The 15,375-nt window shown below is 52.1% G+C and overlaps 1 protein-coding gene across 1 annotated transcript in view; it reads right to left on the reverse strand.

Annotated features, from left to right (window-relative positions):
- Positions 1-11,188: 11,188 nt before the first annotated feature.
- SYNPO2L (synaptopodin 2 like) overlaps positions 11,189-15,375 on the reverse strand; it is a 67,366-nt gene continuing 63,179 nt past the window's right edge. Inside the window, exon 4 of the mRNA XM_060236653.1 lies at positions 11,189-13,391. Within this exon, the coding sequence (XP_060092636.1) occupies positions 11,194-13,391 (2,198 nt within the window). The 3' untranslated portion in view covers positions 11,189-11,193. The remainder of the gene's footprint in view (positions 13,392-15,375) is intronic.

Raw genomic sequence — 15,375 nt, forward strand, 5'->3', positions numbered from 1 at the left:
ATTCCCCACTCCTCCACTTGCAGCTGCTGGAATGGCCTTGGGTCAGCCAGAGCTCTCTTATCTGGGAGAACCGGGTTTGATTCCCCACTCCTCCACTTGCAGCTGCTGGAATGGCCTTTTGTCGGCCATAGCTCTCTTATCTGGGAGAACCGGGTTTGATTCCCCACTCCTCCACTTGCAGCTGCTGGAATGGCCTTGGGTCAGGTATAGCTCTGGCAGAGGTTGTCCTTGAAAGGGCAGCTTCTGGGGAGAGCTCTCTCAGCCCCACCCCCCTCACAGAGTGTCTGTTGTGAGAGAGAAAGATAAGTTGCTCTGAGACTCTGAAATTCAGAGTGGAGGGCAGGATATAAATCCAATGTCTTATTTATTTAGTTATTTATTTATTACTACTACTACTACTACTACTACATTGTAATATATAATGAAATAATTATACAACTCATGGCCCGGTTGCTAACAGGTTGGGGACCCCTGCTGTAGCTCAATAATGTGCCAGGCTTCTCTTAGACTCTGGAGCATTGAAGGCACAAAGTCCCCCTTTCCCCCACGAGTCACTTGCAGTGGAGATATCAAGTCCTGAAAGTGGAGCCGCCAGAGAGGTGAAGGAAAAGAATGGTCGCACACAGCCTACGAGCTGGGCCTGAGGAGCAAAACTGATGTCCAATTGGCCAAGGCAAGAGTCTGTGATCAGTTTGCAACCCTCCCTGCAGATCTATGGCCTGGAGTAATTACCGAATGTGATTCTCTGTGAAGTCCAAAGGCCATGAGATTAGAAGGAGAGGATTTGGTTAAGTCTGCCATAAGATTTTAAAATCCTCTCAATTTATCACTGTAGCAGGTGAAGGCTGAAGTCATGTGAGGATAGGAAGGTGCAGTGGTGCCATCTAGTGGCTGAGTTGGCTGTTCAAGTCTCCGTTTGTACTGAAGAGTATATATAAGAAAGGTGTCAATAATTCACTGTGTTGGGAAAGACAGAAGGCAAAAGAAGAAGGGGACAGAAAAAGAGAAGATGGCTGGACAGCATTACTGATGTAACTAACATGAATTTGAGCAGACTTTGGAGGATGGTGGAAGACAGGAGGGCCTGGTGTGACTTTGTCCAGGGGGTCACAAAGAGTTGGACTTGACTGTGCGACTGAACAACAACAAAATGTTTTCCTCTGGAATTAAACCCAAACAAATGGTGGCCATATAATCTAAACTTTTTTTTCCAGTTGGTCCTTTCATCTATCAAACACCTTTATCGTATGCTAATTTGTTGCTCACTCTCTACCAAATGTATCTTTTTATTTATTTGTAGGAGCCCCGTGGTGCAGATTGGTAAAGCTGCAGTACTGCAGTTGGAGCCCTCTGCTCACGACCTGAGTTCGATCCCAGCGAAAGCTGGTTCAGGTAGCCGGCTCCAGGTTGACTCAGCCTTCCATCCTTCTAAGGTCAATAGAATGAGTTCCCAGCTTGCTGGGGGAAAAGTGTAGATGACTGGGGAAGGCAATGGCAAACCACCCCATAAAAAGGTCTGTGTGAAAACATTGTGAAAGCAGTGTCACCCCAGAGTCGGAAACGACTGGTGTTTGCACAGGGGACCTTTCCTTTCCTTTCCTTTTCCTTTATTTATTTGTTGAATCAAAAGAAGTGTTCATGCACACAGCAACTTATACCTTTTGCATTTGTATATGTGTGGAAGTCACGGTGACCTCTGGTGACCCCTACTGGGGCATGGAGGCTGTTCAGGGAAGTGGCTCCATCCAGCCTGCCTTAGCCTCCCAGTCCTGGTATTCCAAGGAGATCTCCCATCCAACGACTTGCCAGGGTTGATCCTGCTGAGCTTCCAGGATCTGGTGAGATCGGGCTTGCCTGGGCTATCCAGTTGAGGGCTTGAAAGGTTATACCTCAGATAACGATACTCTGCTCTACTATACCTTGAATAACACTTGGACCAATTTCACACAAGGTTTGTTCTGGATGGAGAGCCCTTTTGCTCCCGGGGCTTCTCTCCGTTTTTGTACAAGTTGCCCTGGAGCTGTGAGTTGGTGTGCCATTCTCCCGTGGCAAACAGAAACTGCTTGGAAGAGAATCTTGCTTGCTGCAGGAGAATGGTGCATCAACTCGCAGCTCCGGGGCAACGTGCAAAAATGGAGAGAAGCCCCGGGAGCAAAAGGGCTCTCCATCCGGAACAAATCTCGTGCAAAATCAGTCTTGGTTGGTCTTCAAGGTGTCCCTGGATCTCCCCCCCCTTTTTTTGCCCTCATGTCCCAGCTGACCTGTGGCGACCCTTGATTATTATTTCCTGTAGTCCTTCCCGTGTGAGTGTTGCTGAGGCCTGGGGTTCCCAGATCCTAACCCAACCCTGTAACCACTACTCCACCCTGGCTCTCCTGGACCCACCTAGACCACATTGCCTGACTGAGCTGCAGCATCTATCATTATTTACAGTAATTAATCCCTTTTCCTCAGTCCCTTAAGATCACATTATTAACCTTGCCTACATCTTTGCAAATATCAGACCTTGGTTCACTACTTCACAATACTCTGCCCTACTATATTCTCATCTTGCAGAGGTTTATCCACACTTGCCACTTTTGTCTCCCATCCAAATGCTAGCCAGGGCCAGGGCCACCAACAGAGGGGGACAAAATTCAGGGGGCCCAAGTCAGCTGGAGGGCCTTTGGAGCCACCCTCATGCTGCATCCAGCCATTTATTTTTAATGCCGTTCTGGCTGCAGCCACTAGGGGCACAGGGAAGTAAGAGCCTAGCAAAAGGCACTCCAGGGCTGTGGTCAGATGACAGGCTTAGCATTGTCTGGCTATACTTCTAATTTCATCTGTTTCTCCTTATGGAGAGATTTGTTCAGACATCCCACCCTTAACCCACCTCACCATGCACTCACCTTCTGGCTGTTCATTCAGGTTGTTGCTGTGTGGCAATCACAGAGTGGGTGGTGAGCGAAACAGCAGGAGCACAGCTAGGTTGGGCAAACCCGGAGGAAACTGCACTATAATAACTACAATGAAGACAAGACTTATAACCACCAAAACTTTTCTGAGTGATTATTCTCTAGTGTAACATAAGCATGCAAAACATTACTGTGAGCACAATATATTGTACCAAAGTATAATAATAAACAATTGATAACAAGTCCTTCAGAAGAGAAAGTCCATCTTGAGAGTCCAAAATGCCAAGTTTGAAAAAGGCTGCAACACAGAAAAGTCTTGTCCCACACAGCCATCTCAAAGCACAATCTCAGAGTGCAACACACCTCGTAGGAGAAAATTGTGTGTTTTGATAACAATTCTTCCTCAGGCAACTATTCTTCTGGAACTGAAGCTCACAATTTTAGGCCTGCATGACTCTAAACATTCAGAAGCGGCTTCCATGGTTCTCCATCACTCTTATGACTTTCTGTTATGATGGACTTTTTATCAATTGTTTATTATTATATCTTGGTACAGTATGTTGTGAGCCCCATAGCACAGAGTGGTAAAGCTGCAGTCCGAGTTCTTTGCTCACAACCTGAGTTGAATCCCGGCGGAAGCTGGGTTCAGGTAGTTGGCTCAAGGTTGACTCAGCCTTCCATTCTTCTGAGGTCAGTCAAATGAGTACCCAGCTTGCTGGGGGGAAAGTGTAGATGACTGGGGAAGGTAAGGGCAAACCACCCCGTAAGAAAATGTCTGCCATGAAAACATCATGATGTGACGTCACCCCAGAGGTGGAGACAAGTGGTGCTTGTGCAGGGGACCACCTTTGCCTTTACAGTCTATTGTGTTCACAGTAATGTTTTGCATGATTACATTACATTAGAGAATAATCACTCAGAAAAGTTTTGGTGGTTATAAGTCTTGTCTTCATAGCATTTATTACAGCATGGTTTCCGCCAGTTTTGCTCAACAAAACCTGGTACCTGGATTTCTCCTGCTATTACATTTGATCTCCAGAAAACCAAAACCATCCCCCCTGGAGAAAATGGTTGCCTTGGAGGGTGGATTTTATGGTATTTTACCCTGCTGAGGCTTCTCCCCTCCCTAACCCCCCCTCTCCCAGATCCACCCCCAAAGTCTCCAGGTATTTCCCATCCCAGAGCTGGCAAGCTGGGGAGAAAGGAGGAATACAGTGGATAAAGAAATAATTTTAAGAATCCCATGGACAGCCAGACTGATGCTTTTATGACTCTAGATTCATGGGAACTGCAAGCCAAGGGACTGGTTTTGTTATGATCTTTGGTTTGGATCAGGGGTCATTTAATAGATAAAGAGGTGCTGGAGCTCATAAACATAACTTATTTGCATAAATCAATTGCCTATGCCACACACCCCTGACATAACCATAAGGTGGACTAAATTATATCAGCTCAGCATCTACCTTAAAATGCTTTTGGAATTAGAATTGTCATAATAAAACCTTGCTCTCATCATATTTTTAAAATTACTTTCTCCTATGTGGCCACAGTGGCATGATGAAGAGTTTCATCTGTCTGCTTTGTATATTTTGGTTCTTTCCCCATTTTTTTGCAGAAGGAAATATGAGAAAGTTTGTCAAATCTGAGAGTTCAGCAAAATTCTCACAGGGGGGTTGAACAATGGAGACCAGAAGTGAGTATATTTTTGGGGGGGGGGGTAAGAAATAAAGAGCCCACTAAAATGTAGATGTTTCAGAGCTCCGCTCCTGTGAGAGCCTGCCCAAAATGAGGTTTGGACCAGGGTCATTTGGGAGAGGCCGGTAGAATCTTGGGGGGCTCATGGTGGCCCACCCTGCTGAGCTTCCAAGGTCTGACAAGGTCAGGCTAGCAGTGGCCTATCCAAGTCAGGGGGCAACATGGGTAGAATCTCAATTTTACCATCTTGCTCTGAATGCTTCTGTTGCACTTACTTGACTGTGGCCCACACTGGCTAGTCAGTGGTTGTGTAACAACCCGACAGATGTACTTCCTTGGTAGAACATGACCAGTGTGGTGCATTATTTTATTTGAATGCCAACGTCCGCATCTTCCACCTCACACATTTCCTGCTGATTTATCTCTCAGGGATTCCTTATTCATGAAGTGAGCAGTTGTCCAAAACTTCTACCTGAAACTCTGAGACTTTGTAATGGAAGAATTTTGTAATGGAAATACTGCAAGTGGGGATTTAGAAGGTGGTCATCAGAACCAAGCCAACCCTGCATCTCATACCCGTCTTGGGCCAGTGCGCCAGACCTCCAGCAGAGCAAGGATTCCTTCATTCACTTGAGCCCTGCTTCTCTCCCCAAGAGGCACCCAAAGCAGCCCATGTGGTCCTCCTCTCCTCTCCTCCATTTTATTCTCACAACAACCCTGTGAGGGAGATTTTTGCTGAGAGCATAGGACTGATCTAGTCACCCAGCAAACTGGCAGAGTAGAGATTCAAACTTGGGTCTCCAGGGCTGCAGCCACACACACTAAATAAGATCACACACACTAAAGAGAGCCAGTTTGGTGTAGTGGTTAAGTGCACGGACTCTTATCTGGGAGAACCGGGTTTGATTCCCCACTCCTCCACTTGCACCTGCTGGAAGGGCCTTGGGTCAGCCAGAGCTCTTGTAGGAGTTGTCCTTGAAAGGGCAGCTGCTGGAAGAGCTCTCCCAGCCCCACCCACCTCACAGGGTGTCTGTTGTGGAGGAGGAAGGTGAAGGAGATTGTGAGCCACTCTGAGATTCAGAGTATAGGGCAGGATATAAATCCAATATCTTCTTCTAAATCCAATAATGCACTTTCAACCCACTTTCAATGCACTTTTCAACTGGATTTTGCCCGTTCACACAGTAAAATCCAGTTGGAAAGTACACAAGTGGATTGAATGTGCCTGATTTAGTGTGTGTGATCGCAGGCCTGGACTAGAATCTCTAACCACCACACCACACGGTTCCTGGATCTTCCACATCCAGCCCACGCCCCACGAATCCCCGGAAGGCCTACTTCCTTGTTTTTGCTTGGCCACTGGAAATGGATGCGGAAGGGGGCCAGGAAGCAGGGCAGTGCAGGGGCTTGGCGGGCATCACTCTGGAGGAAGGACAGCGGAGAGAAGGGGGGGAGTAGTGCAAAAGACCTGGGGGTGCCTCTGTGCATGTGTGCATGGGTCAAAGCAATGCATTAAGATGAGCGTAGCATCAGAAGGCAGGAAGATAAAAGGAGGAAAGATCCCAAAGAAGGGCTTGTGCTGTACCAGCACAATTCCTTCCACGCATTTAACAATTAGTCTCGGGCACTTGGGATGATGAGAGAAATTTGGACCAGGAAGTTCTGGAGCCAGGAAAGGAACACCATCGAAGGGAACCCTAATAGTTAAAGAAAAGTTTAGTAGTATTTGATAGAATAATCTCCTACCACATAAACCTCAGGTGAGGTGAGTTTAAAACCATTTGCCTTATGAGCAATGCCCCTCTGAGGATTATTGTTGACTGGCATCTTCACTAAGGAATTAGACATGCTTCCCAGCTTTAAAAACCAGTAAAAATAGAATACCGTAATTTTGTTTGAATCTTATGGCCAACAGAGATTATGAGGATCAGACGATGTGAGAATTTGACCGCGAAAAGGCAAAATGGCAGCAACCAATAAAAGTGCATCTCAGACGTTTATTCCTCAGCACAAGCAGTTGTAAAGTGACTGGACTTCCAAAGAAACAAAATAAAAGTACTTTCAAAAGGACAGAGCAAGTTCGGCCTTGCTTGAGCAAAGTTATTTTGGGCAGAAGGTCCCTCTCTTGGGTGAGAACATGTTTTCTGGCCAAGTACAGAGGGGAAATGTTCATTTCTTCATTTCTTGAAGAGGAGCGCCTGCTCTAGACAAAAAAAAAAGGCTACAAGAGAACCTGACAAGAAGGGACACAATGGAGGATTCTCTGGTGTCAGTTCCAGATGATGGAAATCCCATCAAGAGCTTCTCAAGCCCCCCCCCCCCCCAAATACCCCAGAATTCTCCCCTGCATTACTAGGTCAAACTCTAACCCAAGTCTCCCCAACCTTTTTGAGCCTGTGGGCACCTTTGGATCTCTTCTGACACAATGTGGAGGGTACAGCCACAAAATGGCTGCTGCAGGAGGCGGAGCCAATCACAAAATGGCCACAACAGCTGACCTTCAGTCACACAGTGAATGTGCTATGCCTGCAGTGGCTGCCAAAGCAACACTTTTAAAGACTTGCACAGCCAGTCATATCCCCAGTGGCCAACCAGAAGACTGTGCTAGGCAAAAGCCCCACCTACTTTCTAAAAACATTTGGCAGGCCCCAGGAAAGGGGTTACCGGGCACCATAATCGTTGGAGGCCCCTGCTCTAAGCTTGCCTTATTTGCGGACTGGGTCCCTCTTCAGCCTGCTGCCCTCTCCTCCGTTTCCAGTCTCAGGGTCCTCTTGGAAGGAACCATCAGCAGCAGCTGCTGGTCTCACTGGGGCCTGCTGCAGCAGAGGGGGCTGCAGAGCCTGGCCAAAGAAATGGCCGAGGGTGAAAAGAACATGACAAAGCCCTCTTCTGCCCAGCTCCCCTCTTTGCCCTCCTCCTCCTTCTTCAGTCCCTTCATCCAGAGGTCATCCCCACTGTCTTCTGGAGCCGCACCCCTCTTTCCACACCCTCTGCAGGCTGCAGCCCACTTCAGCCACCCCTCCTGCTGGAAATGTCACTTCCCGGGACAGGCAGCTGGGCCCAGAGTCTCTCGGGAAACACCCCCCCCGCAGTGCTTGCCTTGAAGCCTTCAGGGGCCCTTCTGCTGTCCCTCCCCCACCCCCAAGGATGATCATGGCAGCTTCTCTCCCACAAGAAGTGTCTCCCGTTCCGCCTGCACAAGGCGGCTCTGCCTCGCCCCCCTCTCCTGAGGCCCCATTCACAGGATCACCAGCTTGGCTTCTGTGCAGCTGGGCTCCCCACCCAGAAAGAGTTCTTCCGCTTCTCGAGGATTCCCAACCTCCAGATGGGGCCTGGAGATCTCCCCAAAATGACATCTGATCTCCAGAGTGGAGAAAACGGCAGCTTTAGAGGGTGGACTCTGGGCCTGAGCTCCCTCCCCTCCACAAACCCTGTCCTCTCAAGGAGTTCGCAGTCCTAGCTTCTTTCCTGGGCTTCTACAAGGATGTATGAAATCATGACCTTCCTCACCTGGGGACCTCAGCCCCAATACCTCAGAGGTTGTGAGCCCCTCCTCCTGGAAGGCTGGACTTTGTGGGAGGGTCTTTTGCTCACCCTGCCTGAGGCAGGGGGCTGTACTGCGTGGTCTTTAGGCCTCTTCCAGCTTCTTTGGCACATGCAAACCCAGGCTAATGCTCACTCGCTCAAGGCTGAGCACAGAACGATTCAAGCAGCCCCTTCAGCGTGCTGGCTGGAGAAAAGGCCAGCGTGAGGGAGGAGGAGCCAGGCTTGAAAGGGGCTTGGAGCCCCGAGGAGTGGTTGAGCTGCCCGCTGCACACCACCCTTCCTGGCACTGAATGGTTGGTTCGCTGCCTGGCAGTGACCTGGCGCCTTTCCTTGGGGAGGAGGCTCAGCGGCAGGCAGGCAGGAGGGCACCTGTGCTCTCTGGGGGATCCCTGGAAAGGTGGAGTTTGTGTGCTGGCGTGAAGTGTCTCTGCTTGCCTTCTCTGGCCAGTGGGTGCAAGGCAGAGGCAACCAGCATCTCAACTAATGCTTGAGGGAGCCTGTGACACATGACCAAAACACCTCCCTCCCTCCCCCTGGTGGCACAAGCCTTCCGCAGGGCCCACATGCTTTGCTCTGTGATCTAGAGGGGCTGCCCTTCCTCCTACTGGGCTAGATGTGAATCAGGATTGCTGCTCCATGCGCAACCAACCTCCCTGCCATGATGTTTCATTGGCTCCCTGAACGTTCAGGAGAAAGGGGCTTTGTTTGCTTGAGATTTTATGTATTTTAATGCTCCTGGTAGAGAAGCCAACTGCAGGCAGCCCAGGCTATGCGGACAGAGAGGGAAGCGGCCACAGGAATTCAGCTCATCTTTTCTTGCACAGCCAGCAGCATTAGGCAAGGCTGCAAGGAAACTCTGCACACGTCCCCCACCATGGTTCTTCAAGACACTCACACCCACCTCCTCTGCGTCTCCCAGCCACTCGGCCATTTCTTGGCCACTGAGCCAGTGGAAGTCAGCCAAGGGGACTCTGCACTGCTGCTGCTTCCGCCTGTTGGTGACTGGAAGGGTCCCGTGTCATATGCTGGGCTGGGCACTGACTGCAGATCCTGCCCTACAAACCTCGAAAGCTCAGACATCCCCCCCTCCCTCCCTCCCTTCAGCTGTGTCCTCCTCCTCCAGGTCCTGGCCAACATTCCAAAATCCACTAGACCACGTTCAGCCTTCTTTTGACGCAAAAGCTCTCCAAAATCCGCTCTCTCCTTCTGCGAGTCCTCCACTCCTGCCCTGGGGGAAACAGTGGCAATGGGGCAGGCATGACTAGGATGCCCTCCGTGGGCCAACGTCTCTCTGGAAGTCAGAGATATTAGAAGCAAAATGTCTTCTTTCCATATGGAGAATCCTGCCTAGGTTGAAAGGATGGCCATTTGAATGACCGAAGAGGACTCTTCCCCGCCTCTGACTCCTGCTTCTTCTTGGCCCCACCAGTCCTCATGATGGCAGCATGTGGGGGGAGGGAACTGGGAGGCTCTGGCCCCACAAGGACAAATCTGGGCCTCCTGCCCCATTTCAGCAGTCACTATCTTGTGCCTGGCTTGTGTGTGTGTGTGTGGGGGGGGTGAGTGCGTGTATGTGTTGCAGAGGATGCTGCCACATGACCTAAAGCAGGGAGTGCCGCTTAATGTTGAGGGGGGGCAGGGGGTATAACCTGGGGACAAGGCAGGCGTGGCTCCCTCACAAATGGCCCCTTCCCCCATCAACTCCAGAGGAAAGGTTCTGCAGGCCTGTCTTGCCTAATGCCCCCTGCTGCATCCCCACCACCTTGGCAAAGGCCTCACCCCATTGGGCCGAGAGCTCTCCAAAGAAGCCCCCCCCCACCCTGGCTGCCCTCTGCAGAGGCACATTTTGGGGGGTGGGAGCAACGGTCCTTCAGGGCAGCAGAACGTGCCCTCCATGACTTTACTACACCACAGACAGGCAGTAAACTTCTGGGAGGCCCCATATCCCCCCTGCCTCCACCCCGGAATATGGTCTGAAAGCTCCTGGTGTCAGCCCCCCAGGAAGGACCGCAGGCAGACCCCACCGGCTGCTTGGGGGCTCTGGAGGGTCATGGGCTCCCTCCCTCCCTGCTGGGTCTCTGGGGTGACCTGGAAGTCTTGTTCTCTGAGCCATTCGGAATCTTCAGCCCTGTGCTCAGGCCCGTAGCCCCATGGGGACCTGGGAGGATCTGCCTCCAGCTTCCAGGCCAGACGTCAGGGGTTCCTCCCTGCTCCCCCCCACCAATGGCTGAGCCAACAAAGCAGCAGCAGCCGGAGCTGGGAGAGCTGAGCAGGGCCCAGGCCCACCAGCGGCAGCAAAAGTAGCAGGAGGAGGAAGCCCCGTGGAATGGACGGGGGGTGGGGGTAGGGACAGATGGAGCTGCTGGCTGCAAAGTGCTGGAGAGCGAGTGGAAAGAACCCCACCCCCACTGGCACGCAAGGTGCAGCACCTTCTCAACTCCAAAGTTTTAGGGTTGGCTGCCTTGACTTGGCCTCTTTCAGAGTCTCTGGCTTTTGCCCCTCTCCCAGAAAGCTCCTGAGAAGCAGCAAGACCCACAGTGGGTGGGAAAGGGGGCCTCCTGGCTTTTTAAAAAGCCCCCCCACTCTTAAAATCCTGGCTACGCCCTGCCTGTGATGCTATTTTCAGTACTCCCCATCTCCTGCTGTGCAGTTAAACTATTCGATCTCTTGGAAATGTTGCAAGTTCCCAAATGTAATGTAGGGACCAGAGAAGGAGGAGTTGAGGAAAGGGGGTGGCTTCTCTCCCTCCTTGACTTGGATTGTCCTGATTTATTTGCAGGAATTCAGCTTAGAAAGGTGTATGGGGGGAGGGGGGATCCCATTGATTTAGTTCAAATCAGGCCAGTTCACACATTATGCAGAAGCAAACCTGGGCTTGTCCCCAAATGCACTTCCAACCGTGAGCCACAACCCCTCCTGGGTCTCTCATCTGCGTGAGAAAGCGACATTTCAAGCACTGGTTTGTTATGCTTACATTGTGAGGTGTGCCCTTAGAAAGCTATCTCAAAAAACGTGTGAACGTGACCAGGACCCCCAGTGGAGGCGGTCTGGTCTTCTCTCATTTGTGCCCAGACCCTGGCCTCCAGACGTGTGCCTGCATGCCAGTCTGGGCAGCAGAGAACCTGGGCCGTGCGACCTGGAAACCGGAAGGCAAGGAGGCTGGGCCTGGGGAGGCCGCCAGACCTGCCTGCCTGAGTTCCGGAGAGCTTTGATATTGGGCGGGAGGGGCCTGGGAGGGGCCAGGGGAGACAGGGGCAGAAGTGGAGGCCCTTTCTGCCCTCCATATGGGCTCATCCAAGGTGGTAGCAGCCCGGGGGGCCAACACTGTGAGGGCCAGGCTGCCTGAGGTTGGCCCAGGGGCCGGGGTGGAGAAGCGACGGATCTCGTAGGTCCTGGCTGTTTTAACAGGGACTTGTTTGGCTGGGGTGAAAGACAAACCGTGCTGCTGGGCCTGGCCAGCAGAGCCTGGAGTCTCCCCAAAGCAGAACATGGCGGACTTGAGCTGGTAGGGCTGGTGCCGCAGGAAATCAATGGCCTGGATCCCCGGTTTCTGGCTGGGGGCCTTTTTCACTCTGCTCTCTGCTTTGCTGGCCTGGGACTTGCTGGCGGCCAAGGGGTAAAATGGGGAGTGCAGGGGGTTGTACGCAATGGGGGGCGGGGCCCGGATGTTTGGGGAGTACTTCCAGGAGGAAGGCAGGGAAGGAGTCGGGGACGGGCTCCGGGCCTTTGGGCCTGGGGTCGGCGCTGCTTCCACCACAAACTTGTCCATGCGGCTCTGTCGCTTGGCAAAGAGCTCCGCCCCTTTCCCCTTAAGGCGGGAGATGTCGTGTGCGGGAGACCTGCCGTTCCCCAGAGGCGGCTGAGGCTTGGGGGCTACGGGGGGCGGGTTCTTGAGCTTGCGGGCAGAAGGCTGCATGAAGTTGCAGGCTTCTGCCCCGAGGCTGAGGAAGTCTTCCTCCGGCCCTGACTCAAAGCCTGCCCCGTGCTGGTCACCTTTGGGCTTTTCGTCCAGGTTCTGCACCAAAGAGAGCAGCTCTGGGTTAGGAGAATTCTTCTTCTTCTCCTCCGCTGGCTTGAACATGGGCTTCTTGCTGCTCCGCCGGCGGGCCTCCTGCAAGATGCCCGTTCGGGGCCCTGGCACAGCGATCCTCTGCTCCCTGGAGACCAGCGGCTCAGCAGCGGCAGGGGCTGTGGTGGGGGGGGGCTGGGCTGCACGCTGGCTCGGCTGCGGTGGGGCGGGGCTGATGTACAAAGAGGAGGAAGTTGTCCCCTGAGCTTGTGGCGAGGGCCTGGGAGCAACTGCCTCTCCCACCGGCCTGGAGGGATGGGACAGGTAGATGGAAGCCGTGGAGGTTCTTGCCGTGTTGGGGGACAGCTTCACCTCTGCTGAATGGGTGGCTGCTGGCGTGGTTGGGATGTAGAGAGACAGCGATGTGCTGGCTGGGCTGGTCCCTGGAGAGACTGGCGAGAAAGGAGACGCGGCTGCCCTCTGTCCACCGGGGCCCTCCTGGTTTCTCCTCGGCACAGATGGTCTGAACACCACAGAAGAAGTCACAGGCTGCTGCCCCGAGGCCCCAGGCGCAAACGGCCGGGCAGACCTGTTGAAGAGGCCAGTGGGACTTGGGCCTCCTCCTCCTTCCCCAAAGAGGGCGGGGGGAGACTGGAGCAGAGCAGGGCTGGGGGAGGGCAGCTGGCTGGAGACTTGCACAGCCTCCGGCTGGACATTCGCTGGGGACTTTTCGGCCTTCTGGGGCACAGGCCTTTCCCTCTTCCCCACGCTGGGAGCTGGGAGTCGTTCCTCGGCCTTCCAGGCAGAGGTGCTTTCCAAAGTGTGTCTTCCGGCCTTCTGCCTCTGCTGCTCAAATAACTCAGCCCCCCTGCCCGAGGCTTCACAGAGGCCCTGCTGAGGCTGCGTGGTCTCCTGCGCTGACGGCTCCCTGGGCTTCTCAATATCTAGGTAGGTATTATCCCAGTCAGAGTGGTTGGTGAAGCTCCGGGCATCAGAGAAGCCTTCCTCATCAAATTCAGACTCACTGGTTGGGAAGACGCCATCCTCTTCATCATAGCAACGGTCTTCGTCAACGCTCCCAAAACTGACCAGGGTGTACTTCTTGGCCCTCTGCCGGCGCTTCTTGAACATCAGGACGCCCTTGGAATGGGGGTTCGGGGCATCCGTCAGCAGGGAGGCGATGGTGCGGCACTTCGTTTTGGCTTCTTTCACCGTCTTCTCCTGCATGCTCTCACTGCGATGAAGCTCTGCAAGGGGGGCAGGAAAGACACAGTCAGTCAGAACTCTGCAAGGAATCGGATTGCAGAGAGAATCCCAGAAACTTCAAAAGAAATTTCACCTCTTTAAAGAGAAAATAATTGAGGGGTGCACCAAAACTGCGTTACTTCTCTTCAGGGTTTTTTCCTTCTTTGTTCTTTATTCATTTCTTTTTGTTTTAATGGGACACGTGAAATTCTCAGGTATTGTATCTTTCACCCCAAATTATAGGCAGGCTGGAGAGAGCATCCATATTTTTAAATGTTAAAGTCACAACACACTTCTGCCTTTTCATTTTCTTAGAATCATAGAATCCTAGAGTTGGAAGGGACCTCCAGGGTCATCTCATCCAACCCCCTGCCCAATGCAGGACACTCACAAAGACCTCCCCATCCTACCTCTAGTGACCCCAGCTCCATGCCCAGAAGAGGGCAAACGACCCTTGTCCAATTGATATGAAATACTTGGAGATCATAGTCCTCATCCAAGGGGATTCTCTTTATGGAACGTCAGGAAACATAAGAAAGGGTCTCTCTTTGATAGAAAAATAAATTTCACACTCATGGACAGAACAGACACAAGGAGCATTTGGCAACCCTAACAAAGGCAAGCACTAAATCTCATTATCTCACACCGTTGATCAAATGTATTGCAACATCAGCATCAGAGAGCCTACAGATGTGCACTTCCTTACTGAGAACTTACTGGACACATGCAGGGAAGAGGGACAGTCAGTGAGCCAAGGACTGGCAGAAACACCAAGCAGAGAAACCTACCAGAACAGGCCTCTGGGGTGGAAAGCTGGACAACTGATGGCTGGTTGACCAACATGTCTGCCTCTTCTGCCATTAGTTGGCTTTCTCTTGGCCCTCTCTGGCTTCCTTCCACCTTCTAGCCACCTTCTGTCAAGCCCTGCTCTAGGCTAGTCCATACTTCAAAATCCTTGTAGTCCCCGGGAGTCCCATGCTTGGCAAAGAATCCCCAGGACTGCAGGTCCAATTAAGATGAGGACTTCAGGGCCCAGGGAGAGGCAGCTTCATGCTCCTGCTGGGCCATTTTCCTGACCTGAAAGGGCCCCAGAGACCTGCTGTTTGCCTTGTTGCAGAAGGAAACGATGTGTGGCAGCCATAAAGCAAATAGCTGGTCCCCAGGAGAGTTGTGGGTCAGGAAAATGGCACAAGGAGGTAGCTTAAGCCCCCTTTCCCTGCATGCTGCACTGAGCCCTGCCTTGCCCAGGAATTTTGTTCTGATGGACCACAGAATTCCTAGTGCCCATCTGACCAGCAGCACCCACGGTGGGCACAGGAACCGGGGAGGGGGGCACAAGGAGCATTTAATGTGTCAAATGGCCCTCCTGAAGTCACATCAGCAAGGCACTAGAACATAAAGTATTAACTGCCTCCAAGGAGAGCGGCTCTCCTTATATCTAAATGTCATTATGTTATGGGATTATGCACAATGTCTATGTTCAAGAGGCACAGGCTTATGTTAGTTTACATTCCCATCCTGAGAAAAAAACCCATGTGAAATTCAGCCTGGGCCCTTCCTTCCTTCCTTCCTTCCTTCCTTCCTTCCTTCCTTCCTTCCTTCCTTCCTTCCTTCCTTCCTTCCTTCCTTCCTTCCTTCCTTCCTTCCTTCCTTCCTTCCTTCCTTCCTTCCTTCCTTCCATTTGGCTTGTTCCAGAGCACTTCATTCAAGGAGCTGCTTCCTCTCTTCTTCACCTGGATATCGTGTCTGTCAGAGCACCCAAGATAAGAGCGAGCCATTCTGCCAAGCACCTCCTCCTCAGCTCTTCCCCTCACCTGCCCCTCACCCCCGCATGCCTCCAGGCAGCCCTCCTTTGCATACTGGCGTGCAGAATGTTTGCCGAATGGGAAATGGGCTGTTGTGATTGCCCACAACCTCAACGAAACAGTCACTCTCGAGTCTAGCCACAATCTGGGGCAAGGGTATGTGTGTGTGTGTGTGTGTGTC

Source organism: Heteronotia binoei, chromosome 4 (assembly GCF_032191835.1).
Source record: "Heteronotia binoei isolate CCM8104 ecotype False Entrance Well chromosome 4, APGP_CSIRO_Hbin_v1, whole genome shotgun sequence".
Taxonomy (NCBI): domain Eukaryota; kingdom Metazoa; phylum Chordata; class Lepidosauria; order Squamata; family Gekkonidae; genus Heteronotia; species Heteronotia binoei.